At 42.1% G+C, this 27,370-nt stretch overlaps 1 protein-coding gene and 1 pseudogene across 1 annotated transcript; both read right to left on the bottom strand.

Annotated features, from left to right (window-relative positions):
- Positions 1–27,370, bottom strand: part of LOC147001290 (mRNA export factor GLE1-like) — an 84,738-nt pseudogene that overhangs the window by 39,344 nt on the left and 18,024 nt on the right.
- On the bottom strand, positions 10,986–11,420 carry LOC147001291 (eukaryotic translation initiation factor 1A-like). Its single transcript, XM_085830570.1, has one exon. It carries the CDS (start codon positions 11,418–11,420, stop codon positions 10,986–10,988), a length of 435 nt encoding a protein of 144 aa, XP_085686696.1.

Raw genomic sequence — 27,370 nt, 5'->3', positions numbered from 1 at the left:
TTTACCTTGCTCAAGCAGTCCTCTGATGAACAGCATCTGGGTCTTGAGGAGGATCTTCCCAGCCAAGGAACCAAATGTTGGAGTCTGCCAAAAGACCCTCACTCACCACAGAGACCGATTTCACTGCAAACTGCAAGAGTTTTGTTGGTTTTTGTTTGTTTGTTTGTTTGTTTGTTTGTTTTTGACCCGACGGGTTTGGGATCCCCCTCAGCTCGCAGGCAAGAGGAGAGACCCTAAATGAACAAAGAACACACTTTTAAACCTTGTAAGGAGCAGATTTAGGCAAGAAGGGTAACTGGCTTATTCTAATTGGTGTAGCAAGTAACCCTTTAAGGCATTGGTTGGTTTGCATAGGGTAACTACCTTTGGCCTAGTCCCTCACTCTGCCTGCCCTTATGTTTTTTTTTTTTTTCTCACCATTGTTTAGTCGGCCAGCTTCCTTATCTGGCTCTGAACTTGGCCTGCTAATATAGCTTAGAATGTCCCTTCAGAAGGGGAAGGGGTTGGGTGGACTTCAATTTATTTTGGATTCTACACTGTCCCATACCCAGTAAGTACCACTGACCAACAGTTGGAGTCTTATAACAACTCGTGCAAGCAGCAGCATTCCACAGCCAAATCTAGGCATGTGGTTTATAAATATTGTAATTGTGTGCCTTTGCATAGATTTATTAGGTTCAGAAGTTTACTGAAAAAAAAAATTGCTGCCCTTCACATCAATTAGAATCCAACTAATATGAGATAAAAGTCCACTGCCCCGAATAAATAGCTGGAGCAATGATTGAAGGCAGCAGCAATGTGTGGATTGAAAGCTGATTGAGTCTGAGAGGGACTACAGAGAGATGGAGGGAATCTCCCTCCCTAAGACCCAGGTAGACAGACATCTACAGTCAGGGGCAGCACTTCAGCCCTGAGCTGGACTTGGGCAGATCCAATGTAGGATTATGTCCTGAGCTATCATTCTCACCGGCAAGAACACACTCAGACAACTGGATTCTTCGGCAGCAAAAAGCTTTATTGCTTCTTCAAGAGGAAGACCCAGACCCCGGAAAATGGCATTGCTTATATAGCCCTCAGCCATGGTGTTTCAGCACCTGATGTGGCGTGTCAGCTCCTGATTTGTTGTTCACCCATCACCCCATTACTACGCGCCGCCGAGATGGACAGTGACTAGGTGTGAGTTCACTCTCGCACCTGCATATACAAGGCTTGTTTACTGGTTAGGCACAGCAGAGGCCAGCACATCTTATAATGGCAATTGCTCGTGGCACGGCTCTCCACATCTCCCCCTTTTTATTTTATTAAAATGAGGCTGGACTAGTTCTGTGTAATTATGTCCATCTGCTGTGGCTCCTGTCTTAGGTCGTTCCTCTAATGTCACAGCCTTTCCTGTCATAGGGTTACCCAATCACCACAGGGCCCCATGTCTTAGGTTAATCTGTGCATGAGGAAAGTTGCCCATCACTAGATACCACAGTGCTATGTGACAGTAACTATTAAATGACCTAGGGCGAATTCTACAAAAGAGACCAGCCGCCAATGTAAACTAATTCTTGAGCATAGATAGCCAAATTTCAGGGGAGGCCCCTTGCTCTATGGCAGCAAGTGCTTGAGCTATCACAACCTTGTCATTTGTTTGTTGGGTTCTGAGCATGCAGACCAACCAGAGCATGAACACAAGTCCACAGCAGGTGTCAACACCAAATAAACCTACCCCCACCCATTCCTTGAAATAAGAAAATGCAGATGAAATCCAGGAGGAGAGGCCCTCTGTCAATGACAGGTCCACTCGCGTTGAGTTGATTTTTAAAACTGCCACCCTCAGGGCCTCAAGAGTCTCACCGAATTCCTCGGACAAATTTCCTGCAAGATACAAGGAAAGCTGTCTAGACAGATTAGCTGCATGAGTAAAATTTTCATATTGGACACTGGTAATACACAGAGCGCCCAATTTTCTTTCACAACCCAACTGGGCCATCTGGTATAGGATGCCTATCTGTTCCTCCACCAGGTCAAGGCGGTGATTCAAAATCATCAGCCCTCCCTTTAATTTGGTACTAGCAGAAGTTTGGACAGTGATGGCATCAGTCAGATCTGCTGAAAGCTGATTTAATTTTGTGTCTGATTGAACCGTACTAGCCATAGCATACCCTGCAGCTGTAGCAGCAGCTGCACTGGCTGAAATTGCTATGATTACGACAGCAGTAATGCCAAACTCTCTTTTTTGTTGAAACAGGGATAAGGTGGAGGGTGTTTCCACCGGAACAGGGATCCAACGTGAGATCCGTGCCACCATGGCACAGGTGTCCTTTGTTACACCCCAACATTGAGAAATCCAACAAGAATCATTGGAACAGACTTCAAATGAATCATTTGAAAGAATAAACAAGAAAGGGGGGTAAACACAGACTGGGGTAGGTGGATAATTAATCTGGTTTACCAAAGTTTTATTGAACCCAGTGATCTCTACACTGGTATTAGTATATCCATAAGAGTCCAGGGAGGCAGCATGTATTCCCCAATACTGAGCAAATCTTGAGATGCCAGTAAAAGAAGCCTTTCCAACTGTTCCTCCCTGGATAAAGATCAAAGGATTGAGTTCTGTACAACTGCCATTGACTCCACAAAGCACCCACTTGTGAAAGGGATGCATTCTAAAGTCCTGTATGAAAAGTCCCTTTTTCATAACAAATTCCTTCTCTGGGTCAGCCATCATGTTGGGAGAAAAGGAAAAGGTTTTACACTGATCTGCCCAACTAGTGATAGAGGATTGACAATCAGACCAAGGCAGGATCAGCCCTTCATCTTCCAAGCTACAATGAGGGGCTATTTTTGGTTGGGGGGGGGACGTTCTTTGTCTGAAAAGTTAGGTGGTAGAAATGTACCATTACCCCAAATTGCCTCCTACAAGAAGGTTCGATTTGTAAAGGTTATATCTGCGTTGGAGTATCTTGGATTGTGCTCACCCAACCTTCTCGGTGCTCATTAAACATCCCCAAAGCTCGAGCTGTGAGGTTAATACATTTTCCTGGTCCATTAATTTGAAAACATAAAGAACCCTGTTCTAATAAAGAGCGATTTTCTCCTAATGGTGCTCGGGTAGGATCATAGGGTAGATATGGTAAATCTAATGTTTTATTAGTAGTAAAGAATTTTGGAAAAACTATAGCATCATGGCGAACTGGCATTGGTTTAGGGAAAGTCAAGAGAATGGCCCATCTCTGTTCGCCCATCATACTAGGAACCTGAGACAAGTTCAATATTGTCAGAATCAGGAGCAGTCCTCGGGAGGTCAGCATCTTCCACACCATCCTTGATGACTATCTTGCGGGTGAGTAGTTCCAGCAGCCAAAATGGGTTGTCTTCACTCTGTGGAAAAACACAAACAGCTCCCCTGGATCTTATCAAAATAGGATCCAGGCCTTTTCACAGACCAGATAAGACATTCTTCCATTTCACCATTTCTTTTGGTCTATCAGGGTCTGAGCTATGTCAATTGGCTGCAGAGCGATCTTGCTCGTCAAGATTCAAAAAATTAAGTGTAAAGAGTGCCATAGATACAGCTACTCTTGGCACTGAGGGCAGAGTGTCATCAACTCCCCCCTTTTGTTTTATAAAATAAGACTTGAGTGTACGATGGACACGTTGCACAATGCCTTGTGCTTGAGGATTATAAGGAAGGCCAGTCAGGTGAGTGACATCCATTTGATGACAAAATTGCTGAAATTTAGTAGAGGTATATGCTGGCCCATTATCAGTTTTAAGAATTGTGGGCTTGCCCCAAGCACTCCACGCTTATAAACAGTGCTGTATAACATGAGAGGCTTTCTCACCTGTTAAAGGTATAGCAAACATAACACCAGAGCAGGTGTCAATGGAAGCATGTAGATATTGATTTCTTCCAAAGGAGGAAATATGAGTGACATCCATTTGCCAGACCTGTAATGGCCTGATGCCTCGGGGGTTTACCCCTACATGAGGAGTAGGCAGAAATTGACAACAGTTTTGACATTGGGTGACAATGTCACAAGCTTCCTTCCTGGTTAAAGTGAAACGGCGGCGTAATGTTTCAGCCGTCACGTGGAAGCGTTTATGAAACTCCCTTGCAGCCTCTGCCTGCGAGGACAGAGCAGCAGCCACGATTCTAGTGGCTTTGTCTGCCAAGTCATTTCCATGAGACTTGGGGCCTCTTTAATCTGTATATACTCCACTGGAGCATGAACGCGTCTGCCATAGGAGCCTTCAAAGACTGGGAATGCTTGCTGCACTTTTCTCTGTTCCTCTTTTGAAATGAATGAGTCTGAATGATACCTCTGCACAGAAGGTAGAGGTGCACTAGGACCCAGAGGTCCAGAGGTCAAAGACCACGCACTGATTTGACATTTGTCTCTAGCTGCTTTTGCTTTCTCTATGTTATTCTGTGACTGATTAGCTCGTCTTTCATCTGTCTGGTATCTTTCTCCCTCATAGAGTGCTGCTTCTTCCTCTAAGTCTGTTTCCTTAGAGGAGCTAAGTTCTTTATCCGATTCTGAGCTACTGACAGCTAGTGCCTTGAACTCATCTAATGGCGGGTAGAGGCTCCTTTCCTTATGTGCCTCCCCAGCTCGATCTCTCTTCTTCTCTCCCTTTCCATCCCTTTTTCTAAGCTCTCCCAGGGCATTTTTTCCCTTATATTTCATTTCCTTGGGCTCAAGCCCCCTGGAAAGGCCTTTATTCTTGAGTGCATCCTGTTTCCTTTCAACTCTTACTCCCTCTCCCCACTCTGTCTCTGATAGACTGTCTTGAATTTCGTCCAAAACTTTCCGCCCCACTTCAACCATTTGCTGACAATCCTCATCTGTTAAGCACGATCTCACCAGTTTCCACAATGGCGTGGTCCCTGCTTTAAGTTTGCCGTTCTGCTGTTCCCTAACTAGATCTCCTTTCAGTTTGTCCCATGAGGCGACAGTTAATGACCGTGAGCAAGCATACCATGGTGCCACACGGTCTATCTCCCTGACAAATCCCTCTATAGTCTTAGTGGCGATTTTAAGGCCACACTGCTTCATGACCGACCGTAAGGCCGTTACTACAGAGTGGGAGATTCCCATACTGGTCGCTGTCCAGGACTGACCACAACTGAGAACCAGTCAGCAATACTGGTCGCTGTCCAGGCCTGACTGAGACTGAGAACCAGTCAGCAGTTCCAGAGGTGGAAGCAAAACAAAACGGAAAGCGAAGGAACAATCTCCGTGAAAACAATCAAAAGGGCATCTAACTCTGGAGAAATTTCAAGACTGTACGTACCTTACAGAGCCTTAATGTCCTGCAGTTCTGATTCCGCCCTGCGAACGGGGGATCTCCCTTGTGCTGGTGTGATGGTATAAAGTTCCCGGATTCCTCAGCGCCACTTATCCCGAGCTGTCGTTCTCGCCCACAAGAACACACTCAGACAACCGGATACTTCTACAGCAAAAAGCTTTATTGCTTCTTCAAATGGGAAGACCCAGACACCGGAAAATGGCATTGCTTATATAGCCCTCAGCCATGGTGTTTCAGCACCTGATGAGGCGTGTCAGCTCCTGATTTGTTGCTCGCCCATCACCCCATTATATACCCCGAGATGGGCAGTGACTAGGCGTGAGTTCACTCTTGCACCTGGTACAAGGCTTGTTTACTAGTTAGGCAAAGCAGAGGCCGGCATCTTCTAATAATGGTGATTGCTCGCGGCATGGCTCTCCACAGGATTACCTTGGATGGACCTGGGACCCTGGGGCACAACTGTCTGTGAATTAGTTTTCTGGCAGACATAGTGAACTGATTGGGCCATCTACACCTGACAGTCTTTCCATGCTTGCTTCCCAACATGGGACAGCCAGCCAGACCCAATCTCACTGACTACTTGCACTGCAGACTACATGACAGCAGCACACACACACTGCCAGCTGCAACCCAAAGAAAAGACAGGGAGCCTGCTCATTGTTATATTGTTTGATATAAACTAAATGAGGAGGAATTTATTTTATCATAGTTTCACATCAGGGTCATTTGTCCTCCTATGGTCTTGTACAGAGCATCATGGACAGAGGAGCATGAGGCAGAGGCTGCTCCTCTCTTGGTGGACAGGAATTGAGAATGAGAGATGGTCCAGGACCAGTCCAACCTTCAAAGGCTTGCTTTTTCCAACTATGTTCCATCTCTTTGCTTTTTTTAGAACCTCCCAAAACATTGCCAGCAGCTGGGGACCAGGTGATTGACACATGAGCCTGTAAGAGAGAATTTCTTATTAAAATCATAAGAGGGGTCATAAAATCTACCTTTGACCTGATAGGCATCCAAGAGAGTTGGAGATGGATGATAATCATTAAGCTAGGCTTTTGATTAAGCTCTAACAATCTAGCTTCCACCTGCTTCTTCCTCTAGCAGCATTTATCAATAAACAAGTGAATACTAAAGTGGAGTGTATGCCTGTACTATTCTTAAGTCTGAGTACATTTGGGATGTAGGTAAAGAAGAACATTTGCTAACGAGCTTTTGAGTAAAATCACCCAGTATTTTATACACAGAAGGAATCTTACAGCTGATTTGGTGATTCAGTGTACATAGGGTGAGGTCTAACCACATGCTTTTTGAAATGGTACAAAGACTGATTACTGTTCAGGTGTTCTTCTGACCTTACTTTACATATGCTAGGCTAGGAAAACAGGGCTACTCTGGTGATTTGAATAAGAGGGCCTCCCTACCCCACTATAGGCTCATCAACTTGAATGTTTGGTTTTCAGTTGGTAGATTGTTTAGGAAGGATTAGGAGGTATGACCTTGTTGGAATAAGTGTGTCACTGAGGGTGAGTTTTAAGACTTTCTTTTTTTTGATTGAGACTTTCTTTTATTAGATATTGTCTTTATATACATTTCAAATGCAATCCCAAAAGTCCCCTACACCATCCCCCCTCCCCCCGCGCCCTGCTCCCCTACCCAGCCACTCCAACTTCTTGACCTGGCATTACCCTGTACTAGGGAATATAAAGTTTGCAATACCAAGGGACCTCTCTTTTGGGGCTGACCTGCAGCTCTCAAGTCTGCGTTCGAGCCGGGGTGATGCATCTTGGAACTGAAAGGAAAGAGTGGAATCTAGCCGGGTAAAGAGAGAAATGGAGTCAAGACTGTATTCTGATCAAGACTCCACTTTAATGTTGGCGAACAGGCTTTATAAAGAAGAGGGGAGGTTCATTCCCAGTCACACAAAGTTCCTTTGAAGTTGTCAGATCAGCCTTTTAGTAGGAACTTGTGAAGATCACACTTCAGAGCTAACTGCAGAAAATCTTGGAGAACTGGTTTGGCCTCAGGCAGGTAGCAGGTAGTGGCACATCAAAGGAGAGTGATGAAAAGCAGCACAGCAGGTGGCTCTGCCTCAGAGGTGGATGGTCTGAGGCCAGCCTAGCTAGGCTTGAAGGAGGTAAAACCTCTCATCCCAGTGATGGCCACCTAGGCCATCTTCTGCTACATATGCAGCTAGAGATACAAGCTCTGAGGGTACTGGTTAGTTCATATTGTTGTTCCACCTATAGGCTTGCAGACCCCTTCAGCTCCTTGGGTGCTTTCTCTAGCTTCTCCATTGGGGGCCCTGTGTTCCATCTTATAGATGACTGTGAGCATCCATTTCAGTATTTGCCTGGCACTGGCATAGCCTCATATGAGACAGCTATAACAGGGTCCCTTCAGCAAAATCTTTCTGGCATATGCAATAGTGTCTGGGTTTGGTGGTTGATTATGAGGTGGATCCCCAGGTGGGGTAGTCTCTGCATAGTCCATCCTTTAGTCTTAGCTCCTAACCTTGTCTCTGGAACTCCTTTCATGGGTATTTTGTTCCCTATTCTAAAGAGGAATGAAGTATTCACCCATTGGTCTTCCCTCTTTTTTATTTTCTTGTGTTTTGCAAATTGTATCTTGGGTGTTCTATGTTTCTAGGCTAATATCCACTTATCAGTGAATGAATATCTAATGACTTCTTTTGTGATTGGGTTATGTCACTAAGGATGATATTCTCCAGATATATCGATTTGTCAAAGAGTTTCATAAATCCATTGTTTTTCATAGCTGAGTAGTACTCCATTGTGTAAATGTACCACATTTTCTGTATCCATTCTTCTGTTGAGGGACATCTGGGTTCTATCCAACTTCTGTCTATTATAAATAAGGCTGCTATGAACATAGTGGAGCATGTGGTCTTAGTACCAGTTTGAACTTCTTCTGGGTATATGCCCAGGAGAGGTATTGCTCGATCTTCCGGGAGAAGTGGGGGTTACTTTCAAAAGCCCAATCCATGACCAGTCTCTCACGCTCTGCCTCTGGTTTTTAGATCAGGATGTAAGTCTCAGTTACTCTTTTAGTGCCATGCCTATTTACCTAGAGCTTTGCTTCCCACAGAGATGATCAGGAACTCACCCTCTGAAACCGTAGGCAATCTCCTAATGAAATGCTTCATCTGTAAGTTGCCTTGGTCATGGTGTCTCAGTGTTAGAATAGTAACAAGGACTGGAGAGATGGATTTGCATGTGAGAGTGCTTGCTGCTCGATCAAATAGCCAGAGCCAGAGCCGGAACCAGAGTCGGAGCCAGAGCCTGAGCAACATCCTTTCTGATAGTAGGTCTCCTTGGCCTGAGAAGAGCCAGAAACATGGTTTTCAAGGAGATCTAAATCTCTAGCATCTGTAGATCACAGGAGGTTCCAATTATGGACCATGTCCAGATCAATTCACAGTGGCAGTTAAACTGTAAATCACTTGCCCTGGGGGACTTTTTAAAAAAAAAAACAAAAAAACAAACAAACAAACAAATTCCCAAACCATACTTGCTAAAAATTCTGGTAAGTATGTGCTTTTATGTGATGTGGAATTTGGGTGGGTTTTGGTTGAGTATCTTTTTAGATATGGATGACCAAGGGGTTATTGAAAACTAATTGTATTAAACGTCTTTTGATAAGCCTTCTGCTCCACTTTTGAGACTGTCTGAAGTATATAGTTTGTGTATATTGATAGAGCTCATTTATAACTAAAGTATTTAATTTTTGTACTAGAAAATTTTTTGAATATTTTAATTCACTGTTCAGCTATGGTAACTCCAGGTTAGTTTAATTACTCAATTAAATTAATGCATAGTTTTGGACACGTTAAAAGAGCTCAGAATTGCCTGCTACTATGGCTCTAGGGCTCGTGATATCTTCCATCTTCTGTAGGCACCTGAATACATAAAGCTCATAAAAATATACATAAAAAAAATAAATCGTGACAAAAAGATAGGAATGAAGTAGAACAGTAGGAAGGGGGGCTGGAAAGATGGCTCAGAGGTTAAGAGCACTGACTGCTCTTCCAAAGGTCCTGAGTTCATTTGCCAGCAAACACATAGTGGCTCATAACCACCTATAAGATCCGATGCCCTTTTCTGGTGTGTTGAAGGCAGCTATGGTACTCATATACATAAAATAAATAAATCTTTAAATACATTTTTAAAAAAAAGTCTGGGCATGGTGGTGCACACCTTTAATCCCAGCACTTGGGAGCCAGAGGCAGGCAGATTTCTGAGTTCAAGGCCAGCCTGGTCTACAAAGTGAGTTCCAGGACAGTCAGGGCTATACAGAGAAACCCTGTCTCAAACCACCCCACCACCCCAAAAAAGAAGGGCTAGGAAAGATGGGAATGGTTGAAAGAAGGTGTTAAATTTCCATGGATACATGAGCTATATTGAACTCAATTCTAGAAAGTCAACTCTATAAGTATTGAGAATTGGTACAGGCCTGATACAGTTTCAGATGGTGAATTATCAGAGTAAGGAGCATTCTCTTGTGAGTACCATGCGGTATTGGGGAGGATGAGATGTACAACCCATCCAGAGTAAGAAGATGGTTTGGGAAGAGTCCTGCATTCTTCCAAAACATCCTGGTAGAACAGCAGACACTTGTGGTCATAGTGCTTGCAGGCTTGTGTTGGGGAGTCCCCTCCTGGTTTGCCAGCAGAGACCATCAGATTGCATTGATCTTTTTGTTTTTCAGAAATCATGTAATCATTTATTTTCATTATTCACAAGAGATATTATAACAACATGTTTTTAATGTATCTCTGTTTCTGGACTGCTCCATTCAGAAAACAGGAAACTTATATTCATTAAGCTGTGCCTCCTTTTCCATTAGCCTAAGCTTAGTTTAAGGAATAGTTAGCTTGTACAATTATGAAAGTAATTTTACTCAATACACAGTAATTCATTTTCCAAATCCTCAATACAGAAGCTAACTTCTTGAAAACGGCTTAACACAAACGACCTACTTTACAAACTAAACAATAATCTATGTGGACTTACCAACTACCTCCTTTTAAATTTTTCTCTATGCAAGAATCAGAAGAGATTTACTACTCTTTTTTATTTTCATTCATTTTTGAGTATGCCTTACAAAAGTAAGATTGTCTATAAACATTGTCAACTATTACATTTTTAAACACAAGAAAAAAATCATCTCCTCTAAGCATTTAATTTCTGCAATGCCTATTTTTTAAAACCCAAAATTGCTACCCATCTAACTTAAAAACGGCACTGTAGGATGCAACAACTTATGGGTGGACAACTTAAAGGATCAAGCAAGTGTATACAACAAGGGCCAGAAATGAAAGGTCACAAATGGAATGCCAGTCTTTTAACAGTGCACACTGCTGTGCCTTAAGTTCAATTATACTCATAAGCACAAAGTGTTAACTTGTCGCTTAAGATAGATAACTCAAAGTCTTAGGTTTTCAAAGAAATATAATACTTCAAAACATAAAATATATCAGTTTGCATTAACAAGCCACACGCATGCCAAATGAAGTTTTACTTAACAGCTGAAGGTCAAGATGCCAATTGTGTAGAGCAATCTTCAGAGAACTAAGAAGGTAGCATGCTTAGGTCAGGTTAGATGTCATCAATGTCTTCATCATCATCTCCAATATCATCATTGGAATATAGCATGCTTAGATTAGATTAGATGTCATCAATGTCTTCATCATCATCTCCAATATCGTCAAACACGATTTCATCATCATCCCCAGGACCAAATATGTCTGTTTCATTGATTTTGGCATGTTCTGGAAGTTCTCCATAGGCCTTCAGACTTCTTGCTTCATCTGGATTGTACTTTAAGATTACATCAGCTTTGTTATCTTGATAGTCTCGTAGACCAATCAATATAATGTCTGAGGTATTTATCCAAACCTTTTTTCTCAACTTTCCTCTTATGTGGCACAGCCTCCTTACACCATCAAAACACATTGCTTCCAACCGTCCACATCCCAGCATTTTGGTCACCTGAGCATACTCTTGCCCATGTTCTTTAAACACCAACTCTCTTTTCTCAGATTCATTTTCATTTTTACCTCTGCGCCTGTTTTTGCCTCCTTTGCCTTTATTCTTTGGCATGATGGAATTGGCAGTCGGGTGAGGGACTCCTGGCAGACAGTGGCTGAAAGTGGCTGTGATTCACTTCCAAGAGCTACTACAGTCTTAGGATGGGTGCCAGGAAGTATCTCAGAGTGGTAGATCTGAAAGCAACTGATGTAAGTATAGAAGATCCACAAGCCACAAAATGTCCCAGAGTCCAGGCTCCTGATAGTTACAAAATAGTCCTTCGGCTTCTGGCCTGGTGCTCAGGAAGTTGTAGTCTCCCCAGTAGTGACAAAATGCAGCAGGACGCCTTTACCTTTGCAGTTCATGCATTGACCTTTTAACAACGACAAAATAAAAATTTTAAATAAGTTTTCGTTGGAAATCTATTTGGAAAATAATTTATTATCAAAATTTCTGCATACAACATTGAATGGTATAGCTTTTTAAAAATTAGATATTCTCTTTATTTACATTTCAAATGTTATCCCCTTTCCTACTTTCCCCTTCAAAAACCCGCTATTCTCTACCCTCCTGCTGCTCCCTAAACAACCCACACCTGCCCAATGCATTCCCCTATACTGGAGCATAGAACCTTCACAGGACCAAGGGCCTCTCCTCCAATTGATGATTGACTAGGCTATCCTCTACTATATATGAAGCTAGAGCCATGAGTCCTTCCATGTGTTTTCTTTAATTTTTAGTTTACTCTCACAGAGCACTGGGGTTACTGGTTAGTTCACATTGCTGTTCCTCCTAGGTGGGTGAATTGTATAACTTAATAAAAAATTGAACCTATCATTCTGAGGAATGTGGTTCTATATTTAAAAAGCAGTCTAAAACTTGATAGAATGCTTACTAGACTCAGATACCATTTTAATACATTTTTAACTAGTTTTGAGTACCCAAGATTACCAGTTCGTTGGTGTTCAGGCCTTTAATATAGCACAAGAACACTCAAAATTTGTACCCCTGCATTTAAATGGACATGCTTGGGGCATAATAAAAACAATTTCAGCACAGGAAAGATTGCCCAATGCATGAAAGTACCGACTATTCTTTCAGAGATCATGCATTCTCTTTCCAACAACCAGTGTTTCACAACCATGTGTAATGGGTACTGATGCCCTCTTTTGGTTCATGTGTCTAAGACAGGTACAGTATGGTCATAGATATAAATTACTCTTAAAATTTTTTTTTCAATTCACAAAAGAATGAAAAATTGAAGAAAGCCACAGGTTGTGTTACTTAGATCCACTTTGGGACATAAAATAACACATGAAAGCAGTTAACATAGGCACATATGACAAGCACATGAAGTCCTGGTACATCCAGTGAAAACAGAAAAGCAAAGGCCAACCAGAATGTTCATCTCCATCTCCTTAAGAAGTGACAAAGGCTTAGTAACAAACCAACCAGCCAGAATAGTACAAAACAAATTAACAACAACATCCCCAGAAACACTATTGAGTTCATTTTGTGGTGGCCATCTACTTCTGGGTATGGGGCTTTCCCTTCAGAGTGGTTAAGTGAGACCCCCTTGGAGAAAACCAACTTTTCGTTTGGGATCAGTTACTAGAGATAGTGTCTGGAACCAAACCAGGTCCTCTGCAAGAACAGTCAATGCTCTGAACAACTGAGCTATTTCTCCAGTCCCTATTTGCTAGTTTTTACAAATGACATTTAAAAACATACAAATGAAAGCTACCTGAAAGCTCTGTGTTCTCCAAGCCCAGGCTTTTTAAGACTTTACTTTTGGCAATTGCTATGGTGAACACAAGACACACACTGCACCCCTGGTATTTTTCTTGTGTGCATCCATTTCAAATTCTACCTTTCCCCTCATAGTCCTATTAACCTATATCATAGTGCCTGAAGAAGACTTGAATATTTGCTTCCTATAACACTTAGCATAAATCACTCTTTATTTTTCTGGACCAAGGCTAGTACCACACTAGTAAACATCATTTGTTGGTTCCAGTTTCATTTCTGTGGCTGTTGTTAAAAATACTCCAGCAAAACACAATTTCAGGACGAAGGACTTGTCTGGTTTAAAAGTCCAGGTTACAACCCACCAAGAGATGTCAAGGCAGCTAGTGAAATCCCACACACACTCCAAAGCAAGAGGGACTTGCTTCCTTGCAGAGAAGGAAGGAGGGAGGTAAGAAGGTAGGCAAGGCACCTCATGAAAGACCCGAGCTTCTGAACAACCTAGTCACCAAGGAAGGCCACAAGAGGTTCTAGCTATGTTTGTGGCCAGGTTACCTCTGCTCCCTAGCTTAAACAATCCTCAAAGAAAAATGGAAAATATATGTCCTCCCAGAACTTTCCATAATCAGAACCCAAATCCGTGACCTACCTGGTGAGTACCATCTTCTTTGACGGACGACTAAGAGACTTTAGATGATGATTCTTTCTTCCTGAGATAGGGTTTTTCTGTGTACTCGAGGCTGTCTGGAACTCTTTCTACAGAACAAATTGGCCTAGGTCAGATGTCCTATGCCTATGTCTCCCAAAGTGAAGGCAGCAAGAGAGACTACTGTGTCTCAGCCTGGGCAGAGCTTGAGTATATATACATTGCCCCAAAGCCCCACCTCTACAATGACACACCTCTAATCCAAAAAGGCCACACCTCCCAATAGTACCACACCTTGCTCCAAGCATAATTCAATCACCACACCAAACACACAAACAAACAAAAGGACACTTCTTAGCTAGGCGTGGTGGTACACACCTTTAATCCCAGCACTCGGGAGGCAGAGGCAGGTGGATTTCTGAGTTCAAGGCCAGCCTGGTCTACAAAGTGAGTTCCAGGACAGCCAGAGCTATACAGAGAAACCCTGTTTCAAAAAACCAAAAAAAAAAAAAAAAAAAAAAAAAAAGAGGACACTTCTTACTGCCTACTGGTTTTCTATGATAATAAGAGACAAAACAGGCTACTGAGGACAAAGTTAAAATAATGAATGTAGGAAATCAGAAACACATAGACCAAAACCTGGGATGTAGGGTTGAAAGAAAGGGATGGTGCTGGAGAGATGGCCCAGTGGTTTTTAGCACCGAATGCCCTTCGAAGGTCCTGAGTTCAAATCCCAAAAACCACATGGATGCTCACAAACATCCATAAATACATCTGACGCCTCCTCTGGCACATCTGAAGACAGTTACAGTGTAATTAGATATAACAATAAACAAATCCTATGAGATCTAACAGAGGTCCTGAATTAAAATCCCAGCAACTACATGATGGCTCAAAATGATCAGTACAACTATATGTACTCATATACATAAAATAAATGACTTAATTAATCTTTTTTAAAAAAAAGGAGCCAGGTTTGATGGCGCACGTCTTCAATCTCAGCACTCATATTTCTGAGTTCAAGGCCAGCCTGGTCTACAAAGTGAGTTCTAGGACAACCAGGACAATACAGAGAAACCCTGTCTCAAAAACCCAAAAAGAAAAAAGAAAAGAAGAGAAAAAAAAGAAAAGAAAACAAAACAGAACAAAAGGAGGACGGGGTGAAGATGGCTATGTTTTCTTACTGTCAAGGCTCATTTTCCACAAAGGCATATCATATAGGACTATGGTTATATAGAGATCAGCAATTTTACTTAAAACACAATTAACAGAGTACATCTGTAAAGCTGATTTGCTGTCACAGAGGGGAAAGGCTCTTGCTGCCATGCTTGACTACACAAGTATTCTCAGATAGATGTAGAAAACAGAATCTCTAAGGTTGTTCTCTGACTTTAAGATGGGTGTTGAGGTATTTTGACAAACACACACTCACACACAAAAACACCCACACACTCATACACTACATGTAAAAAATCTTATTTTATACTTTTATCATATATATAAAGGTGTTTTGTGTGTATGTTCATCTGTAACCACATGCATGCTTGGTGACCAAGGAGGCTAAAAGAGGGCATTCAACCCCCTGGGTACTAGAGTAGCACAGGCCTGTCTGCCACCATGTGGGTGGTGGGAATTATTGCTCTTAACTGGTCTCTTAAACCCAAAAATATAGTATTTATAAATGACTTACTACAAGCAATGCTTTCCTTTAATTAGGTGGGATGTGGGTTTGGTACCTTGTGCTAGCTTTTCATGAGTGCCCTAGTTCATCTGCCTCTAGAACTTAGCAAGTCACCTGTGTTTCAGCCCCTTCTCCCCAGCAACTTACAAAACATACAAAGAACAAACCAAAACTTCAGAAGACCTAACTTTTCTCTGTCTCAATTTAAAACCCAGAAACTCAAAGTTATAAGGAAGTTGCAGTGAGCTGACATGGCTGAGGAGGGGGTTGCTCACTCTGTGCAGTACTCACTGCACAAGCAAGAAGACTTGAATTTGATGCAATTCATTTCTGTAAAATGGTGGATGTATTATAAACAAACCCCAACAGATAGCTTCAGTGAGCTTTTATCAGTTCACTAGCATTGGTTCTTGGAAAAGCAGGTTTGACCAACACAGGACACCCAGAACAACAAACACCACATGTGCTAGAGGGAGTTGTAGGTGTTGGCTGGTGGGGCCACAAAGATCCACAAAAGGGAAAGACTGGATTCTCTGCCTGCAAAGATGCAGCCAACAGCAACTTTCGTGGCCTGAATATGCTTGGTCCAGGGTTTTGTTGTATTTGGAGTTCTGGCCTTGTTACAGTAGATGTGTAACCATGGGCATGGACTTTTTAAGACCCTCATTCTAGCTGCCTAGAAGTCAGTATTCTGCTAGCAGCTTTCAGATGAAGATATAAACCTCTCAGTTCCTAACATACTTTCCCTGCCTAAATGCTACTATATTCCTGCCTTAATAATAATGCACTGAACCTCTGAATGTTGAAGCCAGTCCCAATGAAATGTTATCCTTATAGAAGTTGCCCTGATTGTGGTGTTTGCTCATGGCAGTCAACCCTAGATAAGACAGAACTTGGTACCAGGGAATGGGGTATTGCTGTGACAGGTCTGAAAATGCTTTTCTTTGGGAGAATGTAGATTTGGGGACTTTGGATTTGGAAAGCAGTGGAATGCTTCAATTGGGCCTTACTGGGCTATCTTAGTAGGAATATGGAAGACTCTGTTACTGAGAGTGATCTGAAATGTGCAGTCCTGGCCCAAGAAATTTCAGTGGAGAAGAACTTCAATATGTGGCCTACAGACTGTTTTTTTTTTTTTTTTTTTTTTTGTAGTATTTTGGTGAACAGCATGGCTACTCTTTATCCTAGTCTGAAAAAGAATGAAGCTAAGATTTAGAAACTCAGATTAATTGCATTGACAAAGGAGATCTCAGAAATGCCCATCATAGACTTTCTTCTCTGCTTACATCTCATGAAGAACATTTGGAATATGCATAGCTAGCTTAGAAATGAAAAGAACAAAATATATAGTATTAAGGGGGGGGCACCAGGAAGTGAAATGGGGCTGAATCCTGAGCTCAAGGATATTAAATTGAATTAAGGGAATTGTATACTTGTGGCAAGATGGGACACAATGAAATTTAGATCCAGTATGGTGGTGCATTGCTTTAATCCCAGGAGATAAAGCCAAGCAGATCTCTGAGGTCAAGGTCAGCCAGAGACAGAGCCAGTTCTAGGTGAAGAAAAGCTTAAATACAGGGGTGGTGGTACACACCTTTAATCCCAGAAGAAAAAGCCAAGCAGATCTCTGAAGTCAAGGTCAGCCAGAGACAGAGCAAGTTCTAGGTGAAGATAAACTTAATTCCAGGCAGAGTGGTACACACCTTTAATCCCAGGAGACAGGCAGTCAGATCTCTGAGTCAAGGTCAATCTCCAGGGAAAGATCCAGGACAATCAAGCTTAGGCAGTGAAGGAGTTGGAAAGAGGAACCTGGTGATGTTGTAAGAGAAAAAAGGGACATTGTTCCAGCTCCTGCAAGCAGCAGAACTCACCAGCTTTGGCCATGTGGCTCTGGCTCTATAGCCAAGAAGAAATGGAGACTACTGGGACAATTGGTGCTGATTAGCTGGAGTCAGGAATTAGTGGTGATTATGAGGAGAACAGCATTGCTAAGGTGAAATCTTCGGGGAAATGTTTCCTGAGAACATAAGGAACCTGTGTTCCAGAGACAGGCAAGGTTATGTGTACCCCCTGCTGCAGCTGGACTTGGTAACTTATTAGAGTCACCCAGGTGGTACTTGTTTTGAGAAAAAAAAAAAGGTCATAAAAGGACTGTCTTCTGGGAGCTTGACTTAAATGACCCCACCCTCTAGTCCCACAAAAGTTCAAGCATGGAGTGACATCCCCAAGATGTCTGAGAGGAAGAACGTAGTAAATTTCAATCTAAAGGAAAAAAAAGCAGGAAAGTGAAAGTGGGTAGGTGGGGATCAGCAGCTATTCAGCCAAAGTGTCTGGGGCTAAGTACAAGAAAGCAGTGAGGATGTGGCAGAGTTCTTGCAGATTACAGACACACCTCGACTTTATACAAGCTATGAGCTGAGCAATTGATCACCGATTTTCTGAAAGAGACAAAGGGAACAGCTAAGTGCCCCTTCTTCTTCTTCTATTGGATATTTTCTTTATTTACATTTCTTTTCTTTCTTTATTTCTTTCTTTTTTGTTGTTCTTTATTTGGGGGGCAGTTTTTTGGTTTTTCGAGAGAGGGTTTTTCTGTGTAGCCCTAGCTGTCCTGGAACTCACTTTGTATACCAGGCTGGCCTTGAACTCAGAAATCTGCCTACCTCTGCCTCCCAATTGCCTTTATTTACATTTCAACTGTTATCCCCATCCTGTTTTGGGGTTTCTCATACAAGGGAAAAAAAAGTGCGCCTCTATCCTCTGCCCCTCTCCCGCCCCCCCCCAACTCACTCACTCCTGCTTCCTGCCCCTGGCATTACCCCACACTAGGGTATACAACCTTCTTAGGACATAGGGCCTGTCCTCCCATTGATATCTGTCTAGGCCATCCTTTGCTGCATATGCAGCTAGAGCCAGGAGTCCTACCAATGTGTGTTCTTTGGTTGGTGGTTTAATCCCTGGGAGCTCTGGGAATACTGACTACTTCATATGAGTTCCTCCTATGGGTCTGCAAACCTCTTCAGCTCCTTGGGTCCTTTCTCTAGCTCCTTCATTGTGGATCTTATTCTCAGTCCAATGGATGTCTGTGAGCATCCACCTCTGTATTTGTGAGGCACTGACAGATCCTCTCAGGAGAGAGCTTGTAAGGGAGAAAACTTAAGTTTGACCCCCTCGACCAAGTTGTAGCCAAGAAAGAAAAATAGTTGGGCTCTGAAGCAGCCTGTTCTGAGAACTGGCTGACCACAGAACACATAATTACACAAGCCTGTTCAGTGACCTTGTTCCAGGACCTGGTTGACCACAAAAATTGGATTAAAATCTTGAGAACAATCTTGAGAATCAGGGAGTTTCCCCTTGTGATTTTTAGTTCCACCTTGTGATTTTTCACTGGTATTTTCAAATAACACACTCCCTACCCTCTTGGGTTATGGTTTTTTTTCCTTTAAATACCCACTTTCCCAGCCTCTCTGGGTCTCCTCTACCCCTGCATTGGATACAAGTAGGCCCCAGCGTGCTGGTTCCTGTCAATAAACCTCGTGTTATTGCAGCAAAAATGGTCTTCCATGAGCTACTTGGGGTTCACGTCATCCCGAGACTTGAGTGAGGGTCTCCCTTCATCGGGGGTCTTTCAAGCTTTATCAGGTCCCTGGCAACAAGAACTTGTTGGCATCCACAACAGTGTCTAGGATTGGTGATTGTAAATGGGGTGGATCCCCTAGTGAGTCAGTCCCTAGATGGTCATTTCTTCAGTCTCTACTTCATACTTTGTCTCTGTAACTCCTTCCATGGGTGTTTTGTTTCCCCCTTCTAAGATGGATAGAAGTATCCACACTTTGGTCTTCCTTCATCTTGAGTTTCATGTGCTTGAGTTTCATGTGAATTGCATCTTGGGTATTCGCAGCTTCTGGACTAATATCCACTTATCAGTGAGTGCATATCATATGTGTTATTTTGTGATGGGGTACCTCACTCAGGATGATATACTCCAGATTCATCTATTTGCCTATGAATTTTATAAATTCATTGTTTTTAATGGCTGAGTAGTATTCCATTGTGTAAATGTACCACATTTTCTGTATCCATTCCTCCGTTTAGGGACATATGACTTCATTCCAGCTTCTGGCTATTATAAATAAGGCTGTTATGAGCATATTGAAGCATGTGTCCTTATTTCATGTTGGAGCTACGTCTAATTATATGCCCAGGAGTGTTATTTTCTTACCCCTCCTTGTAAATTGAGAAAATTAGAAAGGCCAGAGATGTTCCTGAATGGCTTTTTGTTTTCCAAATCCTTCATTGCCTAAGTTTGGCTGTCCTAGATCTTGCTCTGTAGATTGGCCTTGATCACAGAGATCAGCATGCCTGTCTCCTGGGATTAAACGTGTGTACCACCATGCCTGGATCTAAATTTAGCTGGGTAGGCTCTTGCCCCAAGGTCCTACTCCCTTAATCTGTTATCTCCTAGAACCCAGGATTTTCCTCCATTACACTTCCTGGTACCCCTTTAATACTCGAACCATAAAATTTATATTTTTCTTTCTAAGCTTGCTATGCATGTTCAAACTTCTCTTCATAAGATTTAACCAGAGAACAAAGTCTCTGATGAGCTTTTTGGAAATTTCCTTTGTCTGTGCAATTAATCTGAGTCTCTTCACCTTAGCCTCAGACAAACTTATCAGGCAAGGGCTTAAAGTAGCCACATTCTTCAGAAAATACCATAAAAACAGTCTTTATGCCACATTCTGAAAATTCTTCTCCTTTGAAATCTCTTGGGCCAGAACAACACAGTTCAAATTACTCCCAGCAACAAAGTCTTCCATATTCTTACTAGGGTGACCCATTAAGCCCCATTTAATGCATTCCACTGCTTTCCAAATCCAAAGTCCCAAAATCCACATTCTTTCAAATAAAAGCATGGTCAGAACTACCACAGCAATACCCCAGTCCCTAGTACCAACTTCTGTCTTAGTCAGGGTTTTACTGCTATGAAGAGATGCCATGACCAAGGCAAGTCTTTTTTTTTTAATTTTAATATTTTTTATTACGTATTTTCCTCAATTACATTTCCAATGCTATCCCAAAAGTCCCCCATACCCTCCCACTTCCCTACCCACCCATTCCCATTCTTTTGGCCCTGGCATTCCCCTATATTGGGGCATATAAAGTTTGCAAGTCCAATGGGCCTCTCTTTCCAGTGATGGCCGACTAGGCCATCGTTTGATACATATGCAGCTAGAGACAAGAGCTCCGGGGTAATGGTTAGTTCATCATGTTGTTCCCCCTATACGATTGCATATCCCTTTAACTCCTTGGGTACTTTCTCTAGCTTCTCCATTGGGAGCCCTGTGATTCATCCAATAGCTGACTGTGAGCATCCACTTCTGTGTTTGCTAGGCCCCGGCATAGTCTCACAAGAGACAGCTATATCTGGGTCCTTTCAGCAAAATCTTGCTAGTGTATGCAATGGTGTCAGCGTTTGGAAGCTGATTATGGGATGGATCCCTGGATATGGCAGTCTCTAGATGGTCCATCCTTTCATCACAGCTCCAAAATTTGTCTGTGTAACTCCTTCCAAGGGTGTTTTGTTCCCAATTCTAAGAAGGGGCACAGTGTCCACACTTTGGTCTTCATTCTTCTTGAGTTTCATGCATTTAGCAAATTGTATCTTGTATCTTGGGTATCCTAAGTTTTGGGCTAATATCCACTTATCAGTGAATACATATTGTGTGAGTTCCTTTGTGATTGTGTTACCTCACTCAAGATGATGCCCTCCAGGTCCATCCATTTGCCTAGGAATTTCATAAATTCATTCTTTTTAATAGCTGAGTAGTACTCCATTGTGTAAATGTACCATAATTTCTGTATCCATTCCTCTGTTGAGGGGCATCGACCAAGGCAAGTCTTATAAAAACATTTAATTGGGGCTGGCTTACAGGTGCAGAGGTTCAGTCCATTATCATCAAGGTGGGAGCATGGCAATATCCAGACAGGCAAGGCCCAGGCAGAGCTGAGAGTTCTACATCTTCATCCAAAAGCTTCTAGTGGAAGAGTGACTTCCAGGCAACTCTGTAGAGGGTCTTAAGCTCACACCCACAGTGACACATCTACTCCAACCAGGTCACACCTATTCCGACAAGGCCACACCTCCAAATGGTGCTACTCCCAGGTCCAAGAATATACAATCCATCACACTATCCAAGCTTAAGGTTGAAAGTCTTGGCTGTGGAGTGAAATTGCTCAGCTTTCTGCTTCTCCTGATGGCCCAGGCCTTCTCTGGTACTCTTCTCCATCACTTCCTCTAAGTCCTAGAACTCCTTAAGCAACTTCAGCTCCTTCAGATTGTCAAACCTCTTTAGCTGTTGAAATGCTATCTCTGAGAGGGCTCACACCTTCCTCTCTTGCTCCTCCTGCCACTTGTCAGGCCCTGTCTTCCTCTTATTCTGGATGCCAATTCGAACATTCAATGCAAATTTCTGCTTTGATTGTCGGAGAGGACTGAAGCACAATAGGTTCTTTGAAAGAGGCCTCATGTGTGCTCTGGGTTCCATTTGGAGTTGAGGTTAAGGGGGATTGTGGGATATTCCCTAGAGGAGATTGTGTAGTGAGGATTGGGACAGGCCTGAAGCAGATCCAGAGGATGGTGAATTATCAGAGGAAGGAACATTCTCTTGCATGTGGAGTGAGGTATTGTTTGGATGTGATCTCACACCCATCCAGAGTATGAAGATAGTTTGGGAGGAGACCTGCATTTTTCCAAACCATCCTGGTAGCCCAGCAGCCACTTCAGGTTATTGTGCAGGTGGTCTTTGCTGAATTTGCTGAGAGCCCTCAGGGTTTCCCTGCAAAGACCATCCGACTGCCTTAACCTTTTATTATTATATTATTATTATTTATTATGATTAAGCATACTGTAGCTGTCTTCAGACACTCCAGAGCAGGGCATCAGATCTCATTACATATGGTTGTGAGCTATGATGTGGTTGCTGGGATTTGAACTCAGGACCTTCGGAAGAGCAGTCAGTGCTCTTAACCACTGAGCCATCTCACCAGCCCTGCCTTGACCTTTTAAAAAATAAAAATTTAAATAACTTTTCCATTGTAATCTATTTTGGAAAGATTTTTTTTGGCTTTGTGGATACATTGGCATCATACATTTATTTGTGTTATTAAAAACTTATTTACAGAAGGTAGACTAACGGACAAAGTACTCAAGGAAATCTCCTGTGGGTACTTGTCTGGCTTAGCCAAGGAAGCTCCCTTAGCCCTTGCAGCTCCCTGCATACCCACTATGTGGATAGCCCCTGCATACCCACTATGTGGATAGCCCCTGCATGCCCACTATGTGGATAACCCATGGAACCTACTCTGGCCATGGACTTGCAGCCCCTCCAAGTGGCTTGAGGGAGCATTTGGACTGGGTTCCCACAGGACCCTAATCGTCACACCCCAGCTATCCTGCAAGGGTCTAACTCCAGCCAGTCTACACTGGGGTTTGAATAGAGTTGACAATAGTTACCTCAGAGGTAGGGTAGCACACAAAGCTACAAGTAGTTACTCTGGGTGTGCACCTTTTGGTATGGTGGAAACTAGCAAGTTGGAATAGAGTGAGTAGAAGGTAGGGAGGAAGGGCCAAAAGTCTTTTGTGTATCTGGAAGGCTTATCTGTTAAGACTCTTCATGAGTGGGCTGAGATCTTTGGATAGCTGAGAGCACAGAAGCAAATAGTTGGATTTAAGTTTCCACATTATGAATCAACTCAGGGAGCCTGAAGGTGGTGATGAGTTTGGGGCCAACCTTGTCTACCTAGTGAGATCCAGGCCAGCTAGGGCTGCATAGACTCTGTCTGAAATTAGTCAGCCAAACAGACGATTAACCAACCAACCAGCCACCCAACCCAGGCACATACCAGGGGAGAGAATTACTCTGATAGTTGCATCATTGTGTTTACCTCTGATTTGGTCTTGAGGTCTTAGAGGAATGACTGTATCTTATGGTTCCATGCTGCCATGGCCACGGCAACTTTTATAAAGGAAAATATTTAACTGGGACTGGCTTACAGTTCAGAGGTCCAGTCCATTTTCATCATGGAAGGAACATGGCAGCATGGAGGCAGACATGGTTCTGGAGAGGTAGCTGAGAGTTGTACATTCAGATTGGGAGGTAGCAGGAAGAGAGAGACACTGGGCCTAGCTTAAGCATTTGAAATCCAGAGTCCACCTCCAAAGACATACTTCCGTCAACAAGGCTAAACCTCCAATGTCTCTCTCAAGTGGCACTACTATCTAAGGACCTCTTATTCAAATATATGAGCCAATAGAACCATTCATATGAAATCAATGACAGGCTATATCATAATACCTCTTTTTCTCGTTGTTATATTGTTTGATATAAACTAAAAGAGGAGGAAATTATTTTACTCATAGTTTCACATCAGGGTGATTTGTTGTCCTAAGCTCTTGGACAGAGCATCATGGACAGAGGAGCATGTGGCAGAGGCTGCTCCTCCTTGGTAGACAGGAAGTAAGAATGAGAGATTGGCCAGGACTAGTCCAACCTTCAAAGTCTTGCTTTTTCCAACTATGTCCCATCACTTTACTTTTTTTAGAACCTCCCAAAACATTGCCAGCAGCTGGGGCCCAGGTGTTTGACACATGAGCCTCTAAGAGAGCATTTCTTACTAAAATCATAGGAGTGGTCATAAAATCTACCTTTGACCTGATAGGCATGCAAGAGAGTTGGAGATGGATTTAACCATTAAGCTAGGCTAGGTTCTTTTATCCTTGAGAAGAGTTTTTGCTATCCTAGGTTTTTGTTATTCCAGATGAATTTGCAGATTGCACTTTCTAATTCGTTGAAGAATTGAGTTGGAATTTTGATGGGGATTGCATTGAATCTGTAGATTGCTTTTGGCAAGATAGCCATTTTTACAATGTTGATCCTGCCAATCCATGAGCATGGGAGATCTTTCCATCTTCTGAGATCTTCTATAATTTCTTTCTTCAGAGACTTGAAGTTCTTATTATACAGATCTTTCACTTCCTTAGTTAGAGTCACGCCAAGATATTTAATATTATTTGTGACTATTGAGAAGGGTGTTGTTTCCCTAATTTCTTTCTCAGCCTATTTATTCTTTGTGTAGAGAAAGGCCATTGATTTGTTTGAGTTAATTTTATATCCAGCTACTTCACCGAAGCTGTTTATCAGGCTTAGGAGTTCTCTGGTGGAATTTTTAGGGTCACTTATATATACTATCATATCATCTGCAAAGAGTGATATTTTGACTTCATCTTTTCCAATTTGTATCCCTTTGATCTCCTTTTGTTGTCGAATTGCTCTGGCTAGGACTTCAAGTACAATGTTGAATAGGTATGGAGAAAGTGGACAGCCTTGTCTAGTCCCTGATTTTAGAGGGATTGCTTCAAGCTTCTCACCATTTACTTTGATGTTGGCTACTGGTTTGCTGTAGATTGCTTTTATCATGTTTAGGTATGGGCCTTGAATTCCTGATCTTTCCAAGACTTTTATCATGAATGGGTGTTGGATCTTGTCAAATGCTTTTTCCGCATCTAACGAGATGACCATGTGGTTTTTGTCTTTGAGTTTGTTTATATACTGGATTACGTTGATGGATTTCCGTATATTGAACCATCCCTGCATCCCTGGGATGAAACCTACTTGGTCAGGATGGATGATTGTTTTGATGTGTTCTTGGATTCGGTTAGCAAGAACTTTATTGAGGATTTTTGCATCAATATTCATAAGGGATATTGGTCTGAAGTTTTCTATCTTTGTTGGGTCTTTTTGTGGTTTAGGTATCAGAGTAATTGTGGCTTCATAGAAGGAGTTCGGTAGAGTACCTTCTGTTTCTATTTTGTGGAATAGTTTGTGAAGAACTGGGATTAGATCTTCTTTGAAGGTCTGATAGAACTCTGCACTAAACCCATCTGGTCCTGGGCTTTTTTTAGTTGGGAGACTATTAATGACTGCTTCTATTTCTTTGGGGGATATAGGGCTGTTTAGATCATTAACCTGATCTTGATTCAACTTTGGTACCTGGTATCTGTCTAGGAACTTCTCCATTTCATCCAGGTTCTCCAGTTTTGTTGAGTATAGCCTTTGGTAGAAGGATCTGATGGTGTTTTGGATGTCTTCAGGATCTGTTGTTATGTCTCCTTTTTCATTTCTGATTTTGTTAATTAGGATGCTTTCCCTGTGCCCTCTAGTGAGTCTGGCTAAGGGTTTATCTATTTTGTTGATTTTCTCAAAGAACCAGCTCCTTGATTGGTTGATTCTTTGAATAGTTTTTCTTGTTTCCACTTGGTTGATTTTGCCCCTGAGTTTGATTATTTCCTGCCGTCTACTCCTCTTGGGTGAATTTGCTTCCTTTTGTTCTAGTGCTTTTAGGTATGTTGTCAAGCTGCTAATGTGTGCTCTCTCTAGTTTCCTTTTGGAGGCACTCAGAGCTATGAGTTTTCCTCTTAGAAATGCTTTCATTGCGTCCCATAAGTTTGGTTATGTTGTGGCTTCATTTTCATTGAACTCTAAAAAGTCCTTAATTTCTTTCTTTATTCCTTCCTTGACCAAGGTATCATTGAGAAGAGTGTTGTTCAGTTTCCACGTGAAGGTTGGCTTTCTATTATTTATTTTGTTATTGAAGATCAGCCTTAGTCCATGGTGATCTGATAGGATGCATGGGACAATTTCAATATTTTTGTATCTGTTGAGGCCTGTTTTGTGACCAATTATGTGGTCAATTTTGGAGAAGGTACCATGAGGTGCTGAGAAGAAGGTATATCCTTTTGTTTTAGGATAGAATGTTCTGTAGATATCTGCCAGATCCATTTGATTCATAATTTCTCTTAGTTTCTCTGTGTCCCTGTTTAGTTTCTGTTTCCATGATCTGTCCATTGGTGAAAGTGGTGTGTTGAAGTCTCCCACTATTATTGTATGAGGTGCAATGTGTGCTTTGAGATTTACTAAAGTTTCTTTAATGAATGTGGCTGCCTTTGTATTTGGAGCATAGATATTCAGGATTGATAGTTCCTCTTGGAGGATTTTACCTTTGATGAGTATGAAGTGTCCCTCCCTGTCTTTTTTAATGACTTTGGGTTGGAAGTCAATCTTATCAGATATTAGAATGGCTACTCCAGCTTGTTTCTTCATACCATTTGCTTGGAAAATTGTTTTCCAGCCTTTCATTCTGAGGTAGTGTCTATCTTTTTCTCTGAGATGAGTTTCCTGTAAGCAGCAGAATGTTGGGTCTTGTTTGTGTAGCCAGTTTGTTAGTCTATGTCTTTTTATCGGGGAGTTGAGTCCATTGATATTAAGAGATATTAAGGAAAAGTAATTGTTGTTTCCTGTTATTTTTGTTGTTAAAGTTGGCATTCTGTTCTTGTGGCTGTCTTCTTTTAGGTTTGTTGAGGGATTACCTTCTTGTTGTTTCTAGGGCGTGGTTCCTGTCCTTGTATTGGTTTTTTTCTGTTATTATCCTTTGAAGGGCTGGATTCGTGGAGAGATAATGTGTGAATTTGGTTTTGTCGTGGAATACTTTGGTTTCTCCATCTATGTTAATTGAGAGTTTGGCTGGGTATAGTAGCCTGGGCTGGAATTTGTGTTCTTTTAGTGTCTGTATAACATCCGTCCAGGATCTTCTGGCTTTCATAGTCTCTGGTGAAAAATCTGGTGTAATTCTGATAGGCTTGCCTTTATATGTTACTTGGCCTTTTTCTCTTACTGCTTTTAGTATTCTATCTTTATTTAGAGCATTTATTGTTCTGATTATTATGTGTCGGGAGGTATTTCTTTTCTGGTCTAGTCTATTTGGAGTTCTATAGGCTTCTTGTATGTTCATGGGCATCTCTTTCTTTAGATTTGGGAAGTTTTCTTCTATAATTTTGTTGAAGATGTTTGCTGGTCCTTTGAGTTGAAAATCTTCATTCTCATCCACTCCTAT

The sequence above is a fragment of the Mus caroli genome, unplaced genomic scaffold (assembly GCF_978045245.1).
Source record: "Mus caroli unplaced genomic scaffold, Mus_caroli_1 scaffold_14, whole genome shotgun sequence".
Taxonomy (NCBI): Eukaryota; Metazoa; Chordata; class Mammalia; order Rodentia; family Muridae; genus Mus; species Mus caroli.
This window is presented reverse-complemented; position numbering and strand designations above follow the sequence as displayed.

Coding starts and splice junctions, on each gene's coding strand:
- LOC147001291 (XM_085830570.1), bottom strand. CDS start 11,420: ATGCCAAAGAATAAAGGCAAAGGAGGCAAAAACAGGCGCAGAGGTAAA.